Source organism: Natator depressus, chromosome 23 (assembly GCF_965152275.1).
Source record: "Natator depressus isolate rNatDep1 chromosome 23, rNatDep2.hap1, whole genome shotgun sequence".
Taxonomy (NCBI): domain Eukaryota; kingdom Metazoa; phylum Chordata; order Testudines; family Cheloniidae; genus Natator; species Natator depressus.
The window spans coordinates 16,179,904-16,207,221 of NC_134256.1; the positions used below are offsets into that span (position 1 = coordinate 16,179,904).

Consider the following 27,318-nt stretch of genomic DNA (forward strand, 5'->3'; position numbering starts at 1 on the left):
GTGCTGACGTCGCCTCCTCGCCCGGTATCGCTCTGCCAGGTTCTGGTGCTGCATATAGTGCTGGATAATGCGTGTGGTGTTTAATGTGCTCCTAATTGCCAAAGTGAGCTGAGCGGCCTCCATGCTTCCCTTGGTATGGCGTCCGCACAGAAAAAAGGCGCGGAACGATTGTCTGCCATTGCTGTGACGGAGGGAGGGGCTACTGACGACACGGCTTACAGGGTTGGCTTCAGGGAGCTAAAATCGGCAAAGGGGGTGGCTTTACATCAAGGAGTATTTCAGGCAGGACTTCACGGAGGGTTCCAATAAGAAATGGTGCACCTAAGTTATTGTTCTTATTGGAACAAGGAGGTTAGTCTGGCCTCTGATTGATACATGGCTAGATTTACCTCGCTGCACCGTCTCTGTGAGTGACTGCAGTGTGACCTAGAGGAATGAGTCCCTTATAAAAGGCCGGGCCTCCAGCTCAGATGGGAGAGAGCTGCCAGATGAGCAGCACGTCTCTTCCCCGCTGTGGAAGCACAGACCTAACGGAGAGTGCTATCCTGACAGAGACCCAGAGGGGTTGCCAGATACCAGGGACACTGAGAAGCTGTTGGGGTTGCCACTCACTGTCCTCCCCCAAAGCTCGTTGTTGCCAGCGGGGAAAGGGCTGGGGGGAGTCCTCCTCTCTGGCCCCTATCCCGGAGCAGCCTGCCTGCACCCCAACTCATCCCCAGCCCTGCCCCACTCCAGAGCCCACACCCCCAGCCAGAGCTTTCACCTCTCCACCACACCCTCAACCCTCACCCTGAGCCCCTCCAACACCCCAAACACCTTATCCCCAGTCCTAGCCAGAGCCCTCATCCCTCCATACTCCAACCCTCTGCCCCAGCCCTGAGCCCCCTCCAACACCACAAACCCCTCATCTCCAGCCCTAGACAGAGCCCTCATCTCATAGAATCATAGAATATCAGGGTTGGAAGGGACCTCAGGAGGTCATCTAGTCCAACCCCCTGCTCAAAGCAGGACCAATCCCCAATTAAATCATCCCAGCCAGGGCTTTGTCAAGCCTGACCTTAAAAACTTCTAAGGAAGGAGATTCTACCACCTCCCTAGGTAACACATTCCAGTGTTTCACCACCCTCTTGGTGAAAAAGTTTTTCCTAATATCCAACCTAAACCTCCCCCACTGCAACTTGAGACCATTACTCCTTGTCCTGTCCTCTTCTACCACTGAGAATAGTCTAGAACCATCCTCTCTGGAACCACCTCTCAGGTAGTTGAAAGCAGCTATCAAATCCCCCCTCATTCTTCTCTTCTGCAGACTAAACAATCCCAGTTCCCTCAGCCTCTCCTCATAAGTCATGTGTTCCAGACCCCTAATCATTTTTGTTGCCCTTTGCTGGACTCTCTCCAATTTATCCACATCCTTCTTGTAGTGTGGGGCCCAAAACTGGACACAGTACTCCAGATGAGGCCTCACCAATGTCGAATAGAGGGGAACGATCACGTCCCTCGATCTGCTCGCTATGCCCCTACTTATAAATCCCAAAATGCCATTGGCCTTCTTGGCAACAAGGGCACACTGCTGACTCATTTCCAGCTTCTTGTCCACTGTCACCCCTAGGTCCTTTTCTGCAGAACTGCTGCCTAGCCATTCAGTCCCTAGTCTGTAGCGGTGCATTGTGTTCTTCCTTCCTAAGTGCAGGACCCTGCACTTATCCTTATTGAACCTCATCAGATTTCTTTTGGCCCAATCCTCCAATTTGTCTAGGTCCCTCTGTATCCTATCCCTGCCGTCCAGCATATCTACCACTCCTCCTAGTTTAGTATCATCCACAAATTTGCTGAGGGTGCAATCCACACCATCCTCCAGATCATTTATGAAGATATTGAACAAAACCGGTCCCAGGACCGACCCCTGGGGCACTCCACTTGACACCGGCTGCCACTCCCTACATTCCAACCCTCTGCCCCAGCCCTGAGCCCCCTCCAACACCACAAACCCCTCATCTCCAGCCCTAGACAGAGCTCTCATCCCCCCATACCCCAACCCTCTGCCCCAGCCCTGAGCCCCCTCCAACACCACAAACCCCTCATCTCCAGCCCTAGACAGAGCCCTCATCCCCCCACACCCCAACCCTCTGCCCCAGCCCTGAGCCCCTTCCAACACCACAAACCCCTCATCTCCAGCCCTAAACAGAGCCCTCATCTCCCTACATTCCAACCCTCTGCCCCAGCCCTGAGCCTCTCTAACCCCCCAAACCTCCCAGCCCCAAACAGAACCCTTACCCCCTACACCCCGACTCTTGCCCTGAGCACCTCCCAAACCCCTCAGCCCTGCACCCCCTCCCTCTGCACCCCCTCCCATCTCCAAACTCCCTCCCAGAGCCTGCAGCCTGCACCCCAATACTCTGCCTAAGCCTAGGGCCTGCACCCCAGACGTCCTTCCTCACCCAAACTCCCACCTGGAGCCTTGGGGAGGTGGGGGGCCAAGTAGGGGCGGGTTCTGGGCACCACCAAAATTTCTACAAACCTGCCACCCCTGAACCCATGTACACACAGAATGGGTGTGTAGCAAGGAGCCTAGGGCAGCTGAATCGGTTCAGCTGTGTTATTGACTACAAGCCGGCCAGTGTGTTGCTGTCGGATTTTCCCCACTGACGCAGTGGCGGACCGCTCCACGGCTGTTAGGGCCCTGGGTTGGGACGCAGTGGAGTGAGGGGGCCTGAGTTCCCCTACCACCGCCACCCCACCGTCAGGAGTAGCAGCCTCCCCACTTGGTTGTCAGGAGGCCTGATTGGTCTGGCACCCGCCTGAATCAGGACGCCAGACGGTTGTGCTGACTCTCCCACCAGAGAGCTAACCTCCCCCAGGCTGCGACGGCTCCGCCGGACTGTAGGCCAGAGCCCCCCTACTTGATTGCTGCCCCGCCCTGATGAAGGGCCAGGCAAATGGACCTTCTGCTGCTCTGCCTGCCTGACTGTAGGCCACAGCCCCTACTCGACAGCAGCCCTGTCCTGAATGAGGGCCCCGGGCAAACAGACTCTCTACCGTTGGTCGGCCGGACTGCAGGCCAGAGCCATGAACACTGAGCTATTTCCCCTGAACCAAGGTACCCCGGAAGTATCGTAGCGAGGGGCATGGTCTCCCACCCAGACAGATGGGGAGGGAGCCGCGAACCCCCTACAGCCTCTCTTTCTACTTGTTCATACTTTTTCTCTAAATATGTCAAAACACAGCACGCTGTTAGGGCCCTGGGCGGGGACGCAGTGGAGCGGGAGGACCTGGGTTCCCCTATCCCCGCCACCGCACCGTCAGGAGTGGCAGCCTACTTGATCGCTGCCCCGCCCTGATCAAGGGCCAGGCAAATGGACCTTCTGCTGCTCTGCCTGCCTGACTGTAGCACAAGCACGCAACCTTCCCCCGGCCAAACACAGAAAAATAATACAAAATAAATGTTCAGAAGGGCCGATGGTGCCAAAAATGTACACGACCGGAAACGGGGACGGAGGGCGGGATGTAAACTCTACACGGGGCATGGAAACCTGTCAAAAAGTACATGGTGATAAAAGCTATTGAGCGGTTAACTACTCACGTGGCTGGGCAGGGCAGGCGGCCAATGGGGAGAAGGCCATGGTCCGGCACGATGTGTTCCACCCTGCTCCAGGCGGGCTCTGGTGCACCAAACCCCCAGAGTAGGGAGGCTGGCTTTTACTCAGGGAGCTGGGCAGCTTCAATGACTGGGTTCTCCCTTGTATGCATCAGTCTCATCCTGTGCAAGAGTGTCCGTAGGCTGGTGCGGGCTGGACGATGTTTCTTGCAGGCATTGAGGATGAGCATTGTCTGCAAAGCCAGGCACCTGACAGAGGACTTGCTGTCCTGCTGCAAGCCTTTGAGGACTAAGATTGAAAGGAAGGAAATGGAGGTCAGAGCCATGGTGCTCTGGAAAGCCCTGGCACACCAAGCCAGGGCTGTACCTCTCAGCCCGTGACAAGAAGGCAGCAGGCTGGGAGGCGGGAGGCAGGGGACTAGCAGGAACAACCACCAACCCTCACTTAACATCCCCACTGCCCTCCATAGCTGGGGGAGCAAAAAAGACACAGGCAAGAAGTCACAATGAACCCCATTCACTCACTATTTCCAGGACTTCCCCGTCCCTGCAGGATCTCATGGCCTCATCCCTGCCTGTATTTACACTCCCCCTTCCCCCCAGTGCACAGATGGGCACTCAAGCCCAGAGAGGGGGAGATTCACAAAGGGGGCTTGGGCATTGTTAGGCTACGCCTAACTTCCGGTGCCCTGCTGCCCTCCAGGAAATGCCGAGGAGGGAGCTCAGCCATTCTCTAGCTCTGGTTAGGGCCCAGCTGTGAAACTGCTCTGGGAGTGAGGAGCCTGAGCTATGTCACCCCCCCTCCCGTCCCCCTTTTCCCCAAATGTTTGGAAATGTGGAGGAGACGCTGCTCTGCCCTGCGCTGGCCCAGGGGTCCGGGCATGCAGCAGGGAGGTAGATGACCGGACGTCACCTCAGTCTCCTTTGGAGCAGTGGCTTGACACCAGGCACCCCACCTGGAGGTGACTGCAACAAACCCTGGGCTAGTGAGTGCAAGGGGGGGAGGCAGGACCCCACCCTTGCTGTGTTGCGGGGGCGGGGGGGGGGCAATCGTCTGCGAAGGCCAGCCAGCTCAGGCCCAGTTTGGGGATTTGCCAGGCCACAGCTCTGAGGTCAGGGCTAAGTGCCTGGGCACATGCCAACCACCAGACACCACAGGGTGAGGGGGAAGCTGATCGGGGGTTTGGGGATCTACATTTTGCAACCCTTTGTGGCTCTCGCCCAAGATCACATTGCTGGCGTCGGAGATTGAACCCAGCCCGTGGCCCTGGGCCATTCGTCCCTCTAGCGCTCAGTGCTCAAGGCAGATACCACTCACCATTGCAGATGGCCTCCAACTTCTCCTGGCTCTGCTGGTCCAGCTGCCGGGCAGTGAGCCCTACACACACAAACAGCTCATTACATCCCTGCGTCCCCAGAGAGGGTGTCAAAGCCTCTGTCACCCTCCAAGCAGTGGGGCTTTCCCCTGCCCCTTGTTGTCCAGGACGCACTCCTGAGTCCCCAGGGGAAAGGGCGAGTCCCCAGGAATGGCTGTGGGGCTGGTTGCCAAAGGAGAGCATAGCGCCTTGAGGTTCCACTACCAAGAGCCCATGGTGGGGTGGGGGGAGTGGGGGATGGGGACTGCATGGGGAGCAGTGGAGTTCGAGGGGGCCCATCAGCCGATCAGGGCAGTTTGGGGTGAGCTTGCTCCTGCGGGTTTCTGACACCCCTGAGCCTTCATTCGGCAATCAGGAGCCCAGGGGTTACTTCTCGCTGCCGGCAGGGACTGAGGAGAGCCTGGGACTGGATCCAGCCCCTCTGCTTAAGGGACCCCTCTGCTCTGTGGTTACCTAGAAACCTGATGGCCGCTTCTCGAATGGGAGCCTGCGGGTTTTCCACAAAGGCCATGGCCTGGCAGAGGAAGGTTTCTGCCCTCCCCTTGTAGCACGCCACCTAGGAGCCAGAACAAGGGAGCACAAGGTTATTAAAGGCCTTTCCATCCTGCAGGCCAGGTTCCAGATCTGTGGAGTGTCCTGCTTTCAGCCCTCTTTCCTGTGCCGGGGGGATCACGCAGAGGGACTACAGCCAGGGCCAGGTGTGGTCCCGGGGCTGGGGCTCGGTGTGGGCACGGAGCCGGGCAATGGAGGGCTCCCTCACCAGGCAGTCACAGCCTCGCCAAAGCTCCTTCTTCTGGACGAGAGCACCGAGCTGGCTCCACCTGAGGAATTCCAGAGCACTCCTGAGGGTGTCCCAACACACCTGTAAAACAAGAGGGGTCGGGGCGAGCCGGCCACGGTTACGGGAGCTGGAAGCCAGGGCCGTCCCTCGGCATACGCGGCTGCATAGGGGATTATGAAATTTGGGGCACCAAATTGCCCTAAATTTCATGGTGCCCCTAGGCGGCTGCATGCTGCACATGCAGCAGCACCAGCCCCAGCGACCCGCCCTATACCTCGGTCAGCCCCGCCGCGGGCTGCGCCCACTACAAAGGGCAGGGCCGTCCCTGGGGGGGCCTGGACAACTCCCTCCGCCCTGCCTCTTCCCCTTCCCCCCTGCTCCGTCCCCAGCCCGCCCCCATTCCACCTCTTCTCTGCAAGCCTCTTCCCCCAGTGACCCCACATTCACTGGCAGTGGCAGGAAGTGGAGCAACCCGGTCCCAGCCCGCTCTACTCCAAAGGATTGCCCCCCGCACTCACCGGCGGTGGGAAGCGGAGTGCCGCAGCTGGGAGCTGGCAGAGTAGAGCGGACTGGGGCCAGGCTGCTCCGCTTCCCGCTGCTGTCAGTGAGTGTGTGTGTGGGAGGGACCCCTTTCCCCAAAGCCCCTCCCTCGAGCGACACAGCTGGAGCCGGGGCAAGGGAAGCAGAGCGGGCTACTCCCAGCTCTCCTCTAATCCCCCAGGACACTCTGGCCTGTGGGCCCCCCAAAAGTGGCCCCACACAGCTCCTGCCTCCCAGACCCTGGTCGGGGGGAGGGGGAGGCCTGGGACCCCACACAGCCCCACTGCGGGAGGGCTGGATAGGGCACCCAAATGGCTAGGGACAGCCCAGCTGGAAGCCACTAACATAGTTACTGGAGGCCGTGTGTGCTGAACGGTTCCCGGCCCGCGGCTGCTTGTGGAAGGGCGGAGGTGTGGCTAAGGCAATGGCTGGAGACCTGACTCAATTCCCAGCTCTTCCTGCAGGAACTCAGGCAAGTTGCTTCGGCCCAGGGCTACAAAGGGATTTAGGTGCCTAATGCCCATGGGCATTCAATACTTTTGAGGCACTAGGCCTCACACTGTGCCTTAGTTCCCCACCTCCTGGGGGGTAGGAGGGTGAATTCATTACTGCTGGGAGCATTTGGCTCCCAAGTGATGGGGACCATGAGAGCGAGCGTGGGCACAGGCACCTGGGGCAGGGCGGACGGGGGGCTTGGGCATGTCATGGCTAGTAAGACCTGACCGGGCTGCTTGGCCAAGGGCACATTGGGTCTTGGGCACCATCCGGAGGCTGGGTAGCTCTGCTCCGGGTAGAGACCATGGCCAGGGTTGTGCTCTTCCCACCAGCACAGCCAGGGGAATGTGCAGAGGCCAGTGGCTGTAGGAGAGGTGAGCTGACCCCTCCGCCCACCCATTCTCTCAGCCTGGCTGCAGCGGGGGAGTGTTGGGCTCAGAGGAGGCAGGGAAGACTCAGCAGTTGGGTGAGGCGCCATGGTCATGGAGCTACTGGACTCAACGTTCAAGTGATTTTGAGCACCTGATTGTCACAGCACTGAGCACCTGCCCTCTGCCGGCCAGAACCTTGAAAGGGGGGTGTCACATGTTGGCCCCCCCCAACAAATTACTGGTCACTCTGTAACGATCTCAGCTGCAGGCTCCAGCTCGTGGCCTCACCTGGGACACATTGGGACGCTCATCATGCAGCAGGAGGAGCAGCGGGACCAGGCTCCGGAGGACGAGCTCCTTCATCTTCCTCCTGCTGGGCCCCCTTACAAGCTCCAGCAGGTGTTTAAAGAGGGCGATGGAGAGCACCCGGAGTTTGCTGGACTCCTGCAAGAGAGGATGTGGGGAGGAGACGCTGTGACGGTCATGCTCACCCAGCAGGGTGAGCGCTCACTGTGACAGAGATGTCTGCCCTGCAGGGGGTATTGCTAACTCACCCCCAGTCACAGGCACAGCTGGGGGCCAGAGTCTCATGGGCATAGCGCCACTGAAGGCAATAGAGATGCAGGTTTCCACCAGCTCAGGGGCTGGCCTGGTATCTTCTTGGCCAGAAAACCTGTTCTGTTCCCCCCGGGCCCCACAGGGTTTTCGTTTAAAGGCTCACCCCAGGGCGAGATCCTGCATCTTCAGTCTGGGCTGCCCTGTCCCTTCGGTCAGCTGGGGATCCAGGAGACCCTGGGAACAGCTTTAGCTGGGCCTGTGCCACTACTAAATAAAGAGCGGCCAGGTCCCAGCAGAGTTCGGGAGGGCTGAGGGTACGATTTAGCCTTGTGAGAGCTGGGGAGGTGGGTGGTCCCAGGAGCCCCCACTGGGATGTTACCCCTGGAAGGCAGTAATGGATGGGTCCCTTTCTCCCGCCCACTTTGCTGGCTCTCGCCGTGCAGTGGGGGACTGAACATCAGTCTGGTGAACACGCTGGCGGGGGCTCGTTTGTGGTTCCAAAAGGCCTGGGGAGAACTAGCCCCTCCTTTGATGCTGCCCTGCCATGAGAATGAAGGGGAGAGGAAAGGGTGGTAGCTGCAGAACCTACAGATGGAGCCGTTTCCTTATGGAGCTGACAGGCCAGCTGTGGGATTCCTGGCCAGGGAGGGGAGGGGCAGGATTTTCACCAGGGTACCATCACTTGTTACCCTGGAAGCCAGCAGGAGCATTGCGGCACCCTGTGCTGCAGAGGCCCCCTCGCTGCATTCAGTCTCAGGAATGCATGTCCTTCCCTCAAGGGGAGCCTCGTCCCCAGGCTGCCCTGATCCTTGTCAGCAGGCCTGCAGGACACCAGGGTTCCCACCCTTACTGCCATATGCTCTGATGGAGAATGGGCTAGCAGAAGAAGGCGGGAATGGGTTCATGTCATTTACGACAATCCTTTTTCTGGCTAGGGCCATAGCATAGGTCCCGCTAGCCCACCCGCCAGCCCCCATTCATACGTCTGTGGCTTGAAGGGTCTCCCGCGGGCCGCCAGGCCTTACATCATGAAAGAAAGGCAGGAGTTTCTCAGCCACTTGCACAGCCACGGGGCTGGCGCTCTGCCTGTCCATGCCAGCGAGGATGTCTCTCAGCACCGTGATGGCATTGGAGATGATGTCCCTGTCTGCCTCGTGTAGCCGCTCCACGATGACTGGGAGTTGGCGCTGGAGTTTCCCTATCTGTGTGAAAGGAGGAGCTGCTTTACGAAACACCCTCCGGTGACCCAACAAGCCATTTCCAAAACAACGTCTGCCTCCCCTGCAGACAGAGCCACGGGAACTAGGAGTGCAGGGCGTGCTGCAGCACTCCAAGGTTTTACACGGGGCTCTGCTCCTGGCCCCACACACAAGGTCCCAGCTGCCGGCCCTGCGCCAACTCTCAGCTGTGGCCCCAGCCTCGGCCCCCTTGCCCCATCCATCTCCCGCCCCCCTGGAGCCATGGCCCTGCTCCTGACCCCAGCTCTAGGGGTGGTGGGGTGTGTGGACAGGTGTAAGGGGGTGCTCAGCACCTACACTATCAAAAGTCTTCTAGCGCCCCGCCTCCAGATGACATGTTAGAGCCTCAAAGCCCTTGCACAGCCCCAGCTAGGATCGCAGGCAGCGGGGCCGACTACCTGCAACATAAGCAGCTGCTTCCTTGTACCCCCGATCCCAGGGGGTGGTATTTATTAAGAGGTATCATCTGTGGAAACTTCTCTGCACAACACCTTGACCCCAAACAAATCAAGTGTATTCTTCTTATAAGGGTTAGAATAGCACCTCCAGCGCCTATCTGCAATCAGGGCGTGTGCTGGGGCCTTTCCAGGCACAGAAAGAGACATTCCCTGGCCTAGAGCTTACAGGCTAGACACACAAAGGAAGGATTTCTATCCCCATTGTACAGACATGGAACTCAGGCACAGAGAGGCGACGTGACTCACCCATGGTCACCCAGGGAGTCTGGCAGAGTCCGAAACTGAACTTGGGTTCTCCTGAGTCCCGGGCCTTACAGCCCAGCCTCGGTGAGGGAGCCGATTTTGCACACGAGTTCTAGGCTTGGTCTGTTACTAAAAGCCAGATTCAATCATTTCTGTATTTAGCTTTTGAACTGTTCAAAGACAGCCCCAGAAAACCTCAACCGGGATCAGGGGGAAAAGTGTCCAATACAGGCTTACCGATTCCGGAAGGAAAAATAAAACACAAGCAAGTGAAAACCAGGCTGAGGACATGGAACAATGGGAATGGTGGATAACAAAGAGAATTACAGTCATGCCCTCTCCATGTCTGATCGATTCATCGTCCGGCTTTAATAAACCGGACTGACCTGCTATTCTCAGAGGAAGTAAATTATCATTAGGGAGAGTTGCCTTCAGATTGTCTCCTCTTTGACCAGGCTGCCAGATCTGTGTATTTAAGTCCCAAGGGTTTTCTCTGCCTTCACTATACTGTGTCTATCACACTTGGTATGAGGTCTGAGCAGCAAAAGGCCCTTCTCGAGCTCTTCAGAGGAACGAGTGCTGCGGGACAGAGCTGTGACGTCAACAGTTAAAACCTACGAGGCTCAAAAAGGGGATTCGTAGGAAAAAATGGTTCCAATTGAAGCAAAATGGCTCTTTCCGGGGGTCCCGGATCACTGGTGTCACCAGCAATCCCTGGAGCTCTAGAGTCCACAGCTCTGCTGCTACTCTAGTGCTAGGGTTCTTTGGATCACACACCCAGAGACGCACCCTGCAGGAGCCAGGCCCTGCCCTGCAGAACAACAGACAAAAGCCAGGCAGGGACTTGCCCAAGGTCACCCAGCAGGTCAGTGGCAGAGCCAGGACTAGAAACCAGGGCTCCTGACTCCAGGCCACGGCCAGGTCCCCTGGGAAGCTTTCAATGACCCCAGCCCTGCATCAGCTCCCTGATGAAGGAGTTGCCAAGACTTTGAAGGAAAGAGCTCAAATTCAGAGGGATCATGGTAAATTGGAGGACTGGGCTATAGACAACAAAATGAAACTCACCCAAGACAAAACTGAGGTGCTACATTTAGAGAAGAAAAAGCAAATGCACAGAAACAGAATGGGGGATAACCGGTTGTACTGCTGAGAAGGATCTTGGAACTGCGGTGGATCACAGCCTCAGCATGAGTCAGCAAAGCGATGCTGTTGCAAAAAAAAAAAAAAGAAAAAAAAGCAAATGCAATCTTAGGTTGCATTAACAGAGGTATAGCCTGCAAGTCATGGGAGGTGATAGTACCACTCTACTCAGTGCTGGTTAGGCCTCAGCTGGAGTACGGTGTCCAGTTTTGGTCACCAATGTCTACAAAAGATGTGGAGAAACTGTAATGGATCCAGAGGCGAGTGACAAAGATGATCAGAGGGATGGAACACAAGCCATACGAGCAAAGATTGAAGGAACTGGCTATGTTTAGTTTGGAAAAGAGGAGATTAAGGGGGGACGTGCTAATGGTCTTCAGATTCTTCGAAGGCTGCCAAAAAAAAGATGGCGAAAAGTTGTTCTCTCTTGCCACAGAGGGCAGGACAAGAGGGGATGGGTTCAAAAGACAGCACTGCAGATTTAGATTAAATCTCAGGAAAACCTTCCTAACTGTAAGAAGAGTAGGACAATGGGACAGACGACTAGGGAGCTTGTGGAAGCCCCTTTGCTGGAGGTTTATAGAAGGAGGCTGGAGCCATCTGTCTCGGCTGGGATAGACACAACAAATCCTGCATCTTGGCAGGGGGCTGGACAATCTGACCTTGCGATCCCTTCTCACCCTGCGGTTCTATGAGAGCTGTCCCAGAGCACCAGGAGAGGGTTTCGGCGTGTTCTGCCTCGACCATAGCGCTGGCTAGAGTCACGCTCTCTCTCTTCGGCCCAATGGCGATACCCAGTGGGAGACTGAGAGACACCCTGAGGCCGTGGAGGGGAAACACGGCGCTCCTTCCCTTGCTGCAGGGGCTGGAACTTACGGCCAAGGGGGCGACGCCAACCTCTTGCTGAGAGACGTCGTGATGAGGGTGCAGCGGTCGCTCCTGCAGCGTGTTGAGCAGCTCCCGTAGGACCTTTCCTGCGGTCTTGGGGTGGGATGTCAGCACCCTCCACATCTCCACAGCAACGCTGCAAAGGGAGAGAGCCGATTTCACCTGGCCAGAGCCCCGCCAGCCTCCTGCACCCACCGCCACCCGCACCCTGCTGGGTCTCCCGCCACCGGCCGGCCCTTTGTTGCCCTCCTGCTGCAGCAAGGGCCCCCACTGCCTGGGGCAGGCTGCATGGGGGCCGGGTCTGAGTGTCAGCCCCGGGGGAGGCCGAGGGCTGCCATCTGGGGTTTTGCAGGCTGGCCTGTCTCCACGGCATGTCAGCCTGCAAAACCCTCCAGAAGAAGCAGAAGCTCTGCAGGGAGCAGGAGGTCTCTGGAAGGTTCTGCACGCCCCTGACCCTGGCAGCGGGACCAGTCTGGGGGAGCCGGAGCGCAAGCGGCAGCAGCCCCAGCCCCGTACCTGTCACATGACAGCGAGCAGCCCAGCAGGGTTGTGACCACCTCCTCGCTGTACTGGTGGCCCAGCACGACAAGGGCCTTGAGCAGCTGCTGCTGGGCCAGCGGCTCGCTGATGGAGTCCAGGTTGTGGTATATGCTCGTCACAGCCTCCGACACCTGGAAGAGAAATGGGGAGATGGGGGCTTTGGCTTCCTCGCGCTGCTATTGATCTGGGGTGCCAGGGAGCTGCCGTACCTGAGAGTCATCTGCCCTCCCACATCCTCTTCTCCAGCTCCAGGCCTAGAACACAGGGCCAATTCCCGGCCTATCGATTCATAGACTGCAAGACCACAAGCGGCCATGGAGATCACCTAGACTGAACCCCCCGCATTGCACAGGACCTGCCCCCCAGTAATGCCGAGCGCCCAGAGACAGAGTCTCCCACGGATGGGCTCCCCCAGCAGGCTGTTCTCACTGCAACTCTTACCCTCTCCAAGCTTGGGCTGGGGACCCACAGGATCACATGCAGCATGTGCCTGGCCGCCACCGAGTCATGGACGCTGGTGTCTTTCATGCCCTCGATAGCCGTGAGGAGGAAGTCCATGCGCTCGGAGGGGTTGAAGTACTTCCCAAACATCTGAAAGAAACCTGCCAGTGAAACCCCTTTTGCTGCCCAGTGCGGTTCCAGTCGGACCGAGCAGCCAGGAGTGGACCAGCCAGGAGTGCAGGCAAAGCCCGCTCTGCCGGGACAGGGCTGGGTTACTGCACCTGGGATGCACAGTACCCAGCCAGCAATCAGGAGCTGTCGTACATGGCAGAGGCCGGTGTGGCAGTGCACGGGGGCACAATACTGCACAGCACGGATACACTCTCTAGTGCTCAGCAGGGGCTGGCACTGGTGCGTGGACGCAATGATGCCTTGGAGAGCATTAATCTCTGGGGAAGCTCCCACCACACCTGACAAGGAGCTGGGATCAGGTTTGGATGAGACCCAGTGCATCTTGGGATGTGGCACAGAAGGAGGCATATTGGCCCTCCATAGTAGAAGCCTTGCCAGCAGATCGAGAGAAGTGATTATTCCCCTCTATTCGGCACTGGTGAGGTCACATCTGGCCCCCCAAGGATGTGGAGAAATCGGAGAGAGTCCAGCAGAGGGTAACGAAAATGATTAGGGGGCTGAAGCACATGAATTATGAGGAGAGACTGAGGGAAGTGGGCTTATTTAGTCTGCAGAAGAGAAGAGTGAGGGGGGATTTGATAGCAGCCTTCAACTACCTGCTGGGGTCGGGGGGCAGGGGGGCGGGTTCCAAAGAGGCTGGAGCTCGGCTGTTCTCAGTGGTGGCAGGTGACAGAACAAGCATCAATGGTCTCAAGTTGCAGTGGGGGAGGTCCAGGTTGGATATGAGGAAACACTATTTCACTAGGAGGGTGGTGAAGCACTGGAAAGGGTTACCTAAGGAGGTGGGGAATCTCCATCCTTCGAGATTTTTAAGGTCAGGCTTGACAAAGCCCTGGCTGGGATGATTTAGTTGGGGTTGGTCCTGCTATGAGAAGGGGGTTGGATTAGATACCTCCTGAGGTCTATGATTCTATGAGGTGGAGTGGGCCATAGGCAGGGCTCCGGCCCAGCTGGATGGGGTCAGTCACACGCCTGGGTCTGTCCCTTCCCCCTGACTCCCAGGGTGTTAATTTCTCTCTCCTGAGGACTCTGGGCACAACAAACCCCGGAAGCATTGAAAGTAGTTACCATGGCGATATTGCTGGTGTTGGTGAACCAGGTGACCCAGAAGGTGTTCTCCGCTCGCCACTCCCTGAAGACCTGCATATACTCTGCACTCTGCTTTGCCAGCGTGGTGCCTGAAGCAGGGAGGGGAAAGAGACAGCAGGCAATAGAAATCAGAGGTTAGCTTTGGAAACGGGAGTTTTGCAAGGAAGTTTACAGACAAGTACGTCTAAGAAACATACTGTAAATTCAGGCCAATAAACTCCCCCCACCCCCGAACAAAACTAAACAAACTAACCCCCCTGGAAGAGTCAAAATAAACCAGGCAGAAGTGCAGCAGCAGTGTGAGGCTCTCCAGTGGATTGCACTGAATGCAGCATGTAGGATTACCAGCCCTGTGGGCAGGTAGCACATCTGGGCATTTGGCCCAAGGAGCTACTGCCCTCGGAGACCAGGAGGCCAGAGGATCTGAACTGGTGGAGCCAAGGGAGACAGCGAGGTACATAGAGGAGACTTTTAGGGATGCAGTAGAGTGGTCCCACCCCCAGTCTGACAGCCTCTGTGCTGCTGAGGAGGGTGAAAGTTTCTGGGAAGGAGAACATCGAGCTGGAGCAGAGGGAGACGATCCCATAGTTGGGACCCACCTGCCAGATGAAGTCAGGATATCCTCTCACACTGAGGCTGCCCCTCCTGAGGCGGGAAGCCCAGTTACAAAGAAAAGCCAGGTAATAGTAATGGGGGATTCAATCAATAAACATATAAGCAGTTGGGTTTGTGATGAGTGGGAGAACCGCATGGTAAATTGCCTGCCTGGTGCAAAGGTTGCAGCTCTCACGAGACATCCAAACAAACTTATGTGCAGTGCTGTGGTATGTAAGCTAATGTTTAAATCGGCCTCTGTACGAGATAGCGAATGTGACAGTGAATTTTATAAAAGTCTCCAGATGTGATCCCTGGCAAGCCTGACTTCAGCACCAGGCAAATTGTTGAAATGATAGGAAAGAAGAGAATTATCAGACACATAGGTGAACACAATTTGTTGGGGCAGAGTCAACATGGCTTTTGTAAAGGGAAGTCATGCCTCACCAATCCAACCAAAGTAAGCTGTCATGGGATAAGAGGGAAGGTTCTCTCATGGGTCAGTGGTTAAAAGATAGGAAGCAAACAAGAGGGATAAATGGTCAGTTTTCACAGTGGAGAGAGGTAAAGAGCGGGGCACCCCAAGGATCTGTGTTGACACCAGTGTAGTTCAACATAGTCATCAATGATCCAGAAAAAGGGGTAACCAGTGAGGTAGCAAAATTTGCAGATGATACAAAATGACTCAAGATAGTTAAATCCAAAGCAGACTGCGAAGAGCTACAAAGGGATCTCACAAAACTGGGGGACTGGGCAACAAAATGGCAGATGACATTCAATATTGATAAATGCAAACTGGACACCACAATCCCAACTATACATGCACAATTATGGGGTTTAAATTACCACTCAAGAAAGAGATTTTGGAGTCATCGTAAAGAGTTCTCCGAAAACATCCGCTCACCGTGCAGTGGCAGTTAAAAAAGCCAAGAGAATGTTGGGAACCATTAGGAAAGGGATAGATAATAAACCAGACAAATGTCAGAATGCCTCGATACAAATCCAATGTGCGCGCCCACACCTTGAATACCGCGTGTAGTTCTGGTCGCCCCATCTCAAAACAGATATACCAGAATTGTAAAAGGTGCAGAGAAGGGCGACAAAAATGATTAGGGGTATGGAAGAGCTTCCATTTGAGGAAAGATTAAAAAGACTGGGGCAAGTCTACACTTAAACCACTCTATTGCCATAGCTGCACCGGCGCTGTAGCATTGAAGAGAAGATGGTCCTCTGCCAACAAGCTCTGAATCCACCTCCCGGAGAGGCGCTAGCTATGTCAGTGGGAGGGGTGCTTCTGCCAACAGGGGTGTGGATTTTTCACAGCCCTGAGCAATGGAGTGATAACAATATAGGTCTGCAGTGTAGACCTGGGACCATTTAGTTTAGAACAGAGCTGACTAAGGGGGGAGATGACAGAGGTCTATAAAATCATGACTGGTGTGGAGAAAGTGAATAGGGAAGTGTTATTTACCCCTGCACATAACACGGGAACTAGGGGTCACTTTCTGAAATTAATAGGCAGCAAGTTAAAAGCAAAGAAAAGAAGGTATCTCTGCACACAATGCACAGGCAACCTGTGGAAATTGTTGCCGTGGGATGTTGTGAAGCCTAAAAGGATAATTGGGTTCAAGATAATTAGGCCATGCAACCCCAGACTCTGCATGTCCCTAAACCTCTGACTACCAGAAGCTGGGACTGGATGAGAGGGGATGGATCACTCCAAATTTCCCTTTTCAGTTCATTCTCTCTGAAGCATGAGGCACTGGCCGTTATCAGAAGACCCAATACTGGGCTAGATGAACTGAGCTGAGTCAGTATGTCCATTCTTATGTGAGTTATGAAGAGTAGAATATGGACAGGGGAAGCTAAAGACATCAGGGGAAACTCCATGGCTTGAAGGACTATGGATACTAAGGAGGTTTTTTCAAAAAGTGTATTAGGAACAAAAGAAATCCTAGCAATGGTGTAGGCTCATTACTAGATGGAGACTGTTTAAAAGGATGTAGAAAAGGCAGAAGTGTTCAATAAATATGTTTCCCATGTTTGGAAACCCCATGTCAATGTATTTAGGAAGGACAAGGGTCTCCAGTGCTCTTACGTTTTTGCCACAGCAGGAAGGCGTAGAGGTGGTGAAGTCCCTCCATAGCCGATCGGCAGATCTCCTGCTCCTGCTCAGCACAGAGCAGAGTGAGACAGCCCACCAGCTGGCCCAGGACTCTGAACTCCTCCAGTCCCTGACGGAGAGAGGGAGCAAGGGGAGTCACTCGCCCCTGCAGGCCCAGCGCAGCATGTCCCCCTGGCATTGCACTAGCAAGGGGCTAGAACCGGGCGAGGCAGAGCCCAGCGCAGAGAGACTGGGGACAATGAGAGCAGGAGGAGCCATGGGGCCCATCACCAGGGACTGAGGGAAGCTAAGCAGGGACGGGAAGTCTGGGTAGCAAAGTCAGCAAACGTTGCCCTCGAGTGGGGACCTGGGTAAGTAATGAACTAACGTCCAGTCTCCATCTCAAGGGCAAGCTCCTAATCCCAGCCCCTTCTCCCATCCCCCTCCCTCCACTGACCTCAGGTCCAGGAGCGTGAGGTCACCTTGGACTCCTCTTCTCTGCATTCCGCCTCTCTCACTCCATCCTGGAGCTCCCCACAACCCCCACTTTCTGCGCCGCACCCAGCCTGCCGGCTCTCTCCTGCCGGTTCTCTCCTGCAGCCTCCCCCTCTAGCCTCCCCCTCCTGCCAGACCTACCCTTGCCCCTCCTGCAGCCCCTGCGCTCGCTCCCTGCTCTTCCCCACGTCGTCGCACCAAGCCCCTTGCCCTCCTCTCCTGGGGTCTGCACGGCCTCCCCTGACCCACTCCCCATTGCTCTGGCTCCTTTGGCCCCTCCCATCCCTTTCACTGTGTCCCCTTCCACCTCCCTCCTTCTCTTCTGCTGCCCCAGCCTCTGGGGGCATATCATCCAAGCGCCCCCCTCCAGCTGCTGGAGGGGAGGCCCTGCCACAGGGGGGATGGAGCAGCTGGAGCAGCTCAATGGCCCTGAGCACCCAGAGCAGGGGGTGTTCATCTGGCAGCCTGGCAGGAGCTGATGCCAAAGCATCCCGGGGGCAACTGACAAAGGGGCTGAACAGACACCTGGGTTCAGAGGGTGCTCTCAGGGCGATCCTGTGTAAATCCGCTGACCCTGCGGAGCAGACTTTGGTCCTAGGGGAACAGCGGGGAGAGTCCTTGGAGATAGAATTATGGGGCTCCACCCAAGGCCCACTGGAGTCAGAGGACAGACCGTCCACATCAGGGCTCATTAGATTGGACTCCTACCGAGGATCTTGCTGAGTCACTATTCCAGGCCCGGGTTTTCCCTGCCAGGGAGCGCTGCACCGCGAGGCTGCTCAGTGCAGTTAGGAGACGGCCAGAGTCACAGGCTGCTCACCTTGAATTGGTGTTGACCAGAGATGAATTTGGTCAGCCAGGTGATTCTTCCCACTGCCCTCAGCCGCACATGCACCTCCTTGGATGCGGTCCAGGGGAGCAGGACCTGAGAGAAACAGATTGGGACAAATTGCGAAGGAGAAGTACCAAAAAATAGCACAAGCACACAGAGTGAAAATCAGAAAGGCTAAGGCAAAAATGAGTTCTAACTGGCAAGGGACATCTGAGTATCTGAATATCTGAATATACTGATACTGAGTATCTGAATATACTGAATATTCAGAATATTCAGTATCTGAATATTCAGTAGACTGAATATCTGCCGAGGACATTTCCCTCTTTTTGGAGCACAAACCACCCACAGAATCGACTTCCTGTGGCCCCAGAACTAGAACATTGGGGGAATCTAGCTCTGGGCTGTGGCCAGTATTGGTGGGGCCCATGGTGAACACAAATGAATCCCGGGCTCAGATGAGGCTCAGTGGAGAACACGGCAGATCCCGCACTCCTCCACTTCCGCCCCATGCAGACGTTTTTCAGATATAGCGGGGGCACTTGGTCCTCCAGCCCAAGAACCTTTTTATAGAACATACTCTGAGGAGCAGTAGTCCCATGCTTGGGATTAAATGGAGCCTTGGTCCCAGAGCCCCACCCCAGCTACAGGACTCGTCCCCTTCCTGCCCCCATGCCTCCACACCTCCACGATGTTTTGCAGCACCACAAGGTTGGGCTTCTCATCCTCACACACCAAGGCCTTCAGCAGCTCATCCATGGTGTTCAGAGTCTGTGTGCAGAGCAGAGGAGAAACCACAGCAAGTGGCGTTATCCAGCCAGGCCACGAACCAATGCCCTGGCGTGTGACACTCCCCAGGCCACGGAAGCCCCTCCTATTCCAGCTCACCCACTCACTTGTACCTGCAGGGGACCTACTGCAAACTCCTCCTGGCAACAGGACCCCACCCGCTTTTGCTGTCCCCAGGGAGGACACTGCACACAGTCTAATGCATTAGAAGAGTCAGGAAGGACTCCGCATTTGAGGGGGAGGGGAGATTTCCAGCCAAGCTTCACTTCCCCTGGCCTGTGTGCATCTCAAGCAGCCGATCTCAGGCCTGTGCCCCCAGCCATGCACTGGGGATGAATGTGCATGGGAAGGGAGTGTCTGTTCCCCACTAATTGCCGGTGCCTGTGAAGGATAAATGCCTACTACTGCTACCCTATGAGGGAGTTACTCCTTTATCTGCGGCGGTGGGGCTTGTGCTTTGGTACTGCGGGTCCTGAGCTGAAGCGCTGCCAAGGAGCTGTGATCATTAAACTCTTATGCCAGCGCCAGGTAACCCAGGGGGCAGGGACACAAGTGACTTGCAGGATTCCCCCTCGGTTTGGGGCAGCTCCTCATGGCTAGTTTGGGGCTTACGTTGTTGTATAGAGCAGCCTCCACGCCCTGGTTGGTCTCTGCTGGAGGCAGGGAGAAGGTGCTGGAAAAGCAGACCTTGAGCAGGCTGGATAGCTCCATTCCCCGCAGCAGTGGCTTCAGTTTGCTAAGAGAAGAGACACGCGCGGATTGGAGGGCTGAGGCGAGACTGATGCACTGATGTTGGCCTCAGGCTCCCAGGATATGCTGGGCAGGCTTCTGGGAAGCTCAGAGCAGGGCGCCAGCGGCACTGAGAGAGAGCCCCCCATGGCGCAGGCTGTGCCACGTGCCAGGGCTCAGCCTGCCCAGCCTCTGAGCCGCAGGGAGTCGCTGAGCTGCCGGTGTGATGCAGCTGGCACAGCTGGCGGCGACTCCGGTGGCTCCCTCCAGCAGTGCCCAACTGCCCCTCTCCCCCCGGAGCCATCGCCTGCGGGTCCCAGAGGGGACCGGTCCAACCCCCTCGCTCCCTCCCCCACATCTTCACACGGCCACTTGGAGAGGTCGCCAGGCACCGAAGGATCCTCCACCACCAACCCACGGGTGCCAGCGCACATGCACCAGCACCATGGCCTGGTGCCACGTGCCCGGGGGAATCAGAAGACGGGGGAGGAGCAGAGGGGGCAATGCCCTGGAGAACTGGCCATGCCAAGAGGCTGGCGTGTCTGGCTGCACACAGCACTAGCTGGGGCTGCGCGGGCAGGCCGGGTACCTCAGCTCCATGATGGCGAGCATTGCTTGCTGACGCATCCCGCTGGTCAGGGAGTCGACGGACTCAAGATCAATCAGCTCCTGGGGAGACAATGTGGGGAAGTGCCAGCCGGGCTCCGAGCTCCGGTAATGCTGCGACTGGGGAGCAAAGCGCAGGGCCTGCAACACGTGGCCTTCGCAGACAGGTCGTCCTACTGTGGGCTTGACGGTGTGCAGGGCTCCAGCTGGGGAGCACAGTGCAGGGCCTGTGGTCAGTGCCCCAGCGTCACGCGCCAGTGCACTGCAAAGGCTCCATCAGCATTAGCACCCAGGGACTCCACCTGAGATCAGGCTCCTTGTGCCAGGTGCTGCACACACACAGTGAGAGCCAGTCCCTGCCCCAGAGAACTCACGAGCTAACTGGACGAGACAAGGCATGGGAGGGAAACTGAGGCACAGAGGGGGAAGTGATTTGCCCAAAGGTCTCACTGAGGAACTGAGCCCCAGCCCACTGGACCACCCACCAGCACACGCTGTCCCACGTTCAGGGAAGGGAGGTAAGCTCCGGAAAGCTTTCTGCAGCGCCGCAGAGCAAAGACTTTCCAAATCTACGGAGCAGATTTGTTGCTAGTTCCCTAGTGGGCACTGACTGCGCAGTGCTGGGGCTCTGTGCAGGGAGACTGGTGTATACAGAGCGACCCGGTGACTTGGGAAGCTGGGCTCAAGGGAACAATCTACGTTTCAATACAGTGACATGTTCAGGACCAAAGAACGCAGGCCACACTCACAGCATGGGGGGCTCTAACCTGGGAAGCGGTGACTCTGGAAAAGACTTGGCAGGCATGGTAATCAGCTGCACAGGAGCGCCCAGTGCGAGGCTGGGGCCAAAAAGGATTATGCCATCCTGGGCTGTACAAACAGGGCAATCTCCAGTTGTTAGAGAGGTTATTTTCCCTCGGTATTTGGCACTGGTGTGACCTCTGCTGGGATCCTCTGTCCAGGTCTGGTGCCCACAATTCAAGGAGAATGTTGATAAATTGGAGAGGGGTCAGAGAAGAGCCACAAGAGTGACTGAAGGACTGGGAAACATGCCTTATAGTGAGAGACTCCAGAAATCAATCAGTTCAGCTTCACAAAGAGAAGGTTACAGGGTGCCTTGATGACAGTCTGTAAGTACCTACACAGGGAGCAAATGCTTGAAAATGGGCTCTTCAGTCTAACAGACAAACGTCCAACACGATCCAGCGATTGGCAGTTGAAGGTAGACAAATCTGCAGAGCTCTCCAGGCCAATCACTAAACCCGCCAAGTAACATAGCCCGAGTGTGTGTTTTACTCACCTTTATCTTCTCCACAAGGAGGGCTTTGCCGAGAAAAGCTGACAGGTTTCTGTCTGGGTGCCTCCTGAGGACGGCCCTGCTGATGGTGATGACACGATCCAAGAATTCAAGTTTCTTGGCCTCCTCCTATGCCCCGCAGAGATTAGACAAAAACAGGAAGGTTAGCGTGGAAAGGAGCTGCCAGTGGGAGAGATGTCAGAAAGCTTCCCCCCAGCACTGCTCAGGCTTTGATATGCCGAAGGCCAGAAGGCCATTCATCTCCCAACAGGAGTGACTATGCGGGGAGGGCAGGGCAGCTCTGTGTGAAACCAGACCAGAGAGGGAGCAGATCTCACGGGGTAGGTGTCCAAAGAGGAACTGCAAGATGGGGGCGAAGCAGCCAGACAGTCTTACTGGGGGGCTTGATAGAGTGGGAGGAACATCTGGGTGTGACACCCTGACACCCCAATATTCGCCACTGTCATCTAATTAGGATATGTTTGGTACCAAGTATGTCTTGTAAGGTATCAGTCTAAAAGTCTTTCTCTGCTAGACATTAATGTCTCATTGGATTGCATGTGCTATCGTTGGATGTGACGTTCTGAAGCTCAGCTGTGTATGTGTTCCTGAAAAACACTGTGAGGTTCAAAACAGCCTTTCAGGTAGAACAGCAAAAAAGCCAAACACTGGCTCCTGGAGGAAATGCACAAGCATTAGGGCTACCCCAGGAACTGCGTGCAATAGAAACCTCCCCGAGATAACGCGACACAACGGGACCTGTTGGACCCAGGTCACAGGAAAAGAGTTTTCCAGCAGGTGGGAAGAGAAGATAAAAGGGGAACAATGACATCGCGGGGGGGACGGGATGGGACCTCAGACTCCCTGCAATAAGATACCTGGAAACACCTGAGAGACAAAGATTGAACCATGAGAAGTGATGGTCCCAGGCTAGAGAAAGAGATTCCTAGCCTGTGCAAGAAAACCTGGGAAATCCAAGCTGCAAAACCAAGGCAGCTTCTGCCTTAAGAATCTGCCAACCTGTTTATCACTCAGGGAGAATTTGCTAATGTCTATCCTATCTATCTGGTGTGTAAAGCTTCGTTTGTGTGTTTTCTTTATTTACTACGGTAATCTGCTTTGTTCTGTTTGCTATCTCTTATAACCGCTTAAAATCTACCTCTTGTAGTTAATCATCTTGTTTCTTGTTTACACCACAACCCAGTTTGTAGTATAAATTAGTAAGTGGGAGGAGGGGCAAAGAGTTGTTCATACCTCTCTCCACATCGAGGGAGGGGGCGAATGTCATAAAACCTTTGGGTCTGTACTCCAAAGGAGGTGGGCACCAGAGAACTGGGACAAGGCCCTTCAGCTGAGTCTTCCCAGAGCTGATCTCAGTGTCTGTGTCTTTCTGCAGCTGGGTGTGGCCCTGCCTGTGTGTATGGCTGGAAGAGGCTTGTGAGCCGAGCCCAACAAGACAAGGTAACGGGGGCCCAGGCTGGCAGAAGAGGCGGGCTCAGTGATAAGCCAGTACATCAGGTGGCACCTCAAAGGGGGGCAACCCATCACGCTGGGGACTGGCCAAATCCAGTGGGCACAAGTGGGCAAGGGGCATGGTGGGTGCCTTTTGTAACTCCAGACAGGATGTTTTTAAGATGCTGTAGTTTAAACAGGAATTATTTGGGGGCAGGTCTCTGGCCTGTGTTATACAGGAGGTCACAGTGGTCCCGTCTGGCCTTAGAATCCATGCCTCATCTGGAGAAGGACGGATGGTGCTTGTGGACAGGGCAGTAGCTGAGAGATCAGAGGAGGGCTCTTGGTACCTGTTCCTTGCCCTTGAGAAAGGCGTTGATGTACTCTAGGGTCTCTTTCTCCTGCGAGTCTGGCCCCATAAAGCAGGAGGCATTCCCCCGTGATGGTGAATCTGATCAAAGATAGAGAAGTGGTAATACCTGAGGCTGCCAAGCTGCAGGCTGGGTGAGAGAGATCTTAGCAGAAACCCTTGCCCCCCGCTCCCACCCCAGCAGGGTAGCAGCCCCGATGCACAACAGGGTCTGGCACAGCCATCCCTGGTTTCCCCAACTCTTTGCTGCTCAGCCCAGCAAAGATCCAGTCAGAGCCCTGGTTCCCAGCTGCTACCCCACTTCCCTGCCGCACCCAGCATGCAGGCTGAGCCTGGGGACTTGGGGAGCGCCACACCTGGAAGGAGGCATGATGTCAGGCTATGAGTGGTGTCCCCACTCTCCGGGCCATTGCTGAAGGGGGCAGAGGGACTGGCAGTGAATCGGTCTGCTCCCAGCTGCGGGAGAGGGAGGAGCTACCCAGTCTGCACAGGATACGGGGACCCAGGGCCTCCCCGTTCTGCTTCCTCTGACTGCCTCTCCTGCCATCCACAGCCACGGGGTGTAACCTGGGCAAGCCCTGGGCTCCCATCAACAACCCCGCCACCCAAATGCCCTGTGCTGTGCCATGCGTCACCCCCCTGCAAAGGAGCCAGCAGATGAGGCTGCAACATCAGGGGGCATCTCATGCTTTGGCCGGCGCCCTGCAATCCTAGGCTGAACAACCCACCGTGCACAGAGCATCCCCTTCAACCATTGGAAAATATCTTCCGACCCTGCAGTGTGATGGATGGGGGTGAGCAATTCAGTCAGTCTCCACCTGATGCTTCTGCTGCCGCCCCTAATGCCCCGATCAGATGTAGGGGCTGCAGCTGCTGCCAGCAGGAGGGGCCATTCCCCCCTGCCTGGGTTTTCCTGTCTCTCCATCTCATGGCAGCCCAGAGTTGTACAAAGGTGATGGAGTCTTCTCCCGCCACTGACACCCTGGTCTTGCAACCCCAACCGCAATGCAGGGCCATGGCCTCTGTCATTTTTGCAGCCCCCTCCGCCCACCCAGGAGGCACCCACTCACCAGCATGGAAGGGCTGAGGCACACACAGCTCCTGCTGCTGCTGTGGGCTCTTCTGTGGACTCTTCCCTGGAGGAGGTCTCGTCTCCTCCCAGGCACGGATGGGCTTCAAGGGGACCTTGCGGACTTCCTCAGCCATCCTGCAAGAAGCCAGGACAAGGCATTGCTTGTGAGGGGTGAGAGGTGACTGCCCCGTTCAGCATCAGGGCCAGTCCACGTACTGCCGTTCCACCAGCGCCTACAGCTGCCAGCTGAGATCAGGGCCCTGGTGCCCCAGGTGCTGCAGACAATCCCTGGGCCGTAGGGCTCAGACTCTAACTAGCCAAGGCAGCCAGCAGGGAAACAAGCCAGTGGATGGCCTCAAAGTCACCCAGGCAGTCAGCAGTACAGGCAGGATTAGAACCCAGGTCTTCGAACTCCCAGGCCCATCCCACAGGCCAAACGGCCTCCCCCGGCTCACTCCCGCCTCTCCTTCTGCTGGTTCACAAACTGCCCAGCAGACAGGCTGCATCCAACCACTTAGGATTCTTCCTGCCCAGGGAAATTACCCTGATCCCTTCCCCCAGGAATCTTGGGTCCGTGGCAGGTCCCAGGTGGGGGAGGCAAGCGGGGTGGGGGAGCGGGGGACGGGCTGGTGAGCAGCAGGAGTTGCTCTGACACCACCGTGAAGGGGAAGGAGCAGAAGGTGGGAGAGCGGCAGGCAGGCAGGCTGTGCCGGGGCAGAGCTTTGTGGCGAATTCGCAGCTCGTCTCTCCAAGGCCTGTGTGGCAGCAGCTGCTGCAGAGAATCCCAGGCCTGATTCCCCCCACGCTGGGTCTCCTGAATGGTCCCTGCCCTGGGGGGCTCCATTCCTCACCCAGTGTCTCCTGCTGACTCTCCAGCAGCCGCACGGCAGGTGTCCTAAGGCACCTCTAGTCCTCTCCAGAGCTCAGGGGGACTGTCCTGGCATCGGACTGTCCTGGTGAATGGACCAATGGCTCCGGGCAGTCGGAGAATGCCTGTTCCCCTGGCAACCTCAGTGCCATTCCCTCTGGAAGTGATGGTGTCAGCAAAGGTGCTGGAGGTGGTCAGGCCCCGTGGTTGGAGCTGGACTCAGGAGGCGAGGGCGTGGGTGGAGCGAGGCTGGAGCGAGAGCAGGGCTGGAGTAGGACGAGGGGCAGGGCCACCAGCTACCTCCCGGTCTGGGCACTTACCTGGCCCCACCATGCCAGTGGCTGAGCACACATGTGTTGTGGTGTTTAGGCTCTCAACCCCCCCGCAGAGCAAGGACCTGCTCTCCCTCATCTGATCTCACACAGAAGACTTACAGAGGAGCGGGGAACTGAACACAGCTCTCCTGGGTCCCAGCCCAATGCCTCATCTAATATCCTGTGCCACCTTCCCGTGCCTTCCCACCAGCCCTGCCAAACCCTCCTCCTTGTTTCCGTCCCCTCCGGGCTCGACTGGTGCGACCCCTTCTGTCGAGCCGCCCCAGACTCCCTCCTGTGCGCATGCCACTGCCCACTTCCTCACTGGCACCAGTCTAGAGGGCCGGCACCGGGGCACTTGGCAGATGTGCGCCGCCCAGCCAGGAGCTCGGGGAAGGCTCGGTGTGGTTGGCGATGCAATGGAAAAGCAGAGGTGGGCACTAGAAGATTCTCCTACCTGGAGTCAGAAGTGGGCAGAAGCCTGCGCGTAAACGGGCCACCCACTTTCTGCTGCCGGTGGCGGAGCTGGAACTGCTGGCTCAGCGTTCCCCAGCGGCACGTGCCAGCTCTCGCTCTGCCAGAGCCAAGCCTGGCAGTGAGGGGATGAGGCTGTGCCAGCCAGCAGGGGCGTGTCACAATGGGCAGGCAGACGAGTCACAGACCAGCCAGTGTGTGACTCCCCAGCCATGGAATGCCCCAGCCCAGACTTGCTCTGGCCTCGCCAAGGCTTTAGAGCCTGTCCTTCCCCACCGGGGTCATGGGAGGGACCTTCTGCTCCCCACAGTCACAGACGTTAGGCCGGAAGGGACCGCTGGGCTCCTCTAGTCCCAGCTCCTGCAGACCCCAGGCCAGAGCCCCTCCCTGCGTCCATGCTATTAGAGCCAGGGGGTCTCTGGATCCCCGAGTTGGAGAATCAGTTCCATCCCAGTTCCTCCTTCTCGTGACAGTGCCGAACAGGGATTCATGAACTCTCCCCACTCATAGCTCCCAGCCCACACAGAAGGCTCTTTCCACTTTCCCAAGCTGCCGGGTGCTTTGGCCCTGGGGTGTAAAATGGTCCCATCTCTGCTTCCTCTCCCACCGCTGCAACGACGCAGAAGCTGCTTTAATAGCAGCCCCCTCCCCTCCGCCCGCCCAACTGAGTCTCAGATCTTGCTAATGCTCAGTGCCATGACAGCCCCAGGAGATGATTGCTGTGGTGTGTGAGGAAGTGGGACTGTTCTTAATGTTTCCTCTGAATAGTGTGGGGGTGCCTCAGTTTCCCCTAGGCAGTTCTTAAGTCTCTAGGTGGTGGGGTAAGGGTGTATGATCATTGCAGAGCCCTAGAGGGCAGGTATGTGCAGGGGTCTGGACACAGAGAATGGCCAACACCCTGTTTCCTGGGTGTTGATGGCCTGGCCCTTCCCCCCTGCAAGGTGAGAGCTAAAAGGGTTGGAGAACAAAGGAATCAGGTGACCTCCTGGCCCGGGAAAGGGACAAAGCCCAGAGGAGGAGGGGCTGGAGAGAGTTTCAGTTGAGGCTGGCTGGGGACATGGAGTGAAGTACAGACTTGGTTGTCTGGCTCACTACCTCCCAAAATGGACTCAGCTGAGGGGTCCTGTTCTCTGCACCTACATGCTCTGTGTTAGACCATGTTCCTGTCATCTAATAAACCTTCTGTTTTACTGGCTGGCTGATAGTCACGTCTGATGGCGTAGTTGGGGTGCAGGACTCTCTGGCTTCCCCAGGAGCCTGCCTGGGCGGACTCGCTGTGGGAAGCTCACGGACGGGCAGAGGATGCTGAATGCTCCGAGGTCAGACCCAGGAAGGTGGAAGCTGTGGGAGCTGTTTGCCCTGCAGACAGGCTGCTCA

The 27,318-nt window shown here is 56.6% G+C and overlaps 1 protein-coding gene across 1 annotated transcript in view; it reads right to left on the reverse strand.

The window, feature by feature from the left end:
- The window catches only part of LOC141976838 (maestro heat-like repeat-containing protein family member 7), a 55,928-nt gene that overhangs the window by 22,334 nt on the left and 6,276 nt on the right, over positions 1-27,318 (reverse strand). The window contains exons 2-5 of the mRNA XM_074938002.1: positions 13,925-14,034; positions 12,665-12,814; positions 12,200-12,354; positions 11,693-11,819 (exon numbers count right to left, since the gene is read on the reverse strand). Coding sequence (XP_074794103.1) covers positions 11,693-11,819; positions 12,200-12,354; positions 12,665-12,814; positions 13,925-14,034 — 542 coding nt within the window. The remainder of the gene's footprint in view (positions 1-11,692; positions 11,820-12,199; positions 12,355-12,664; positions 12,815-13,924; positions 14,035-27,318) is intronic.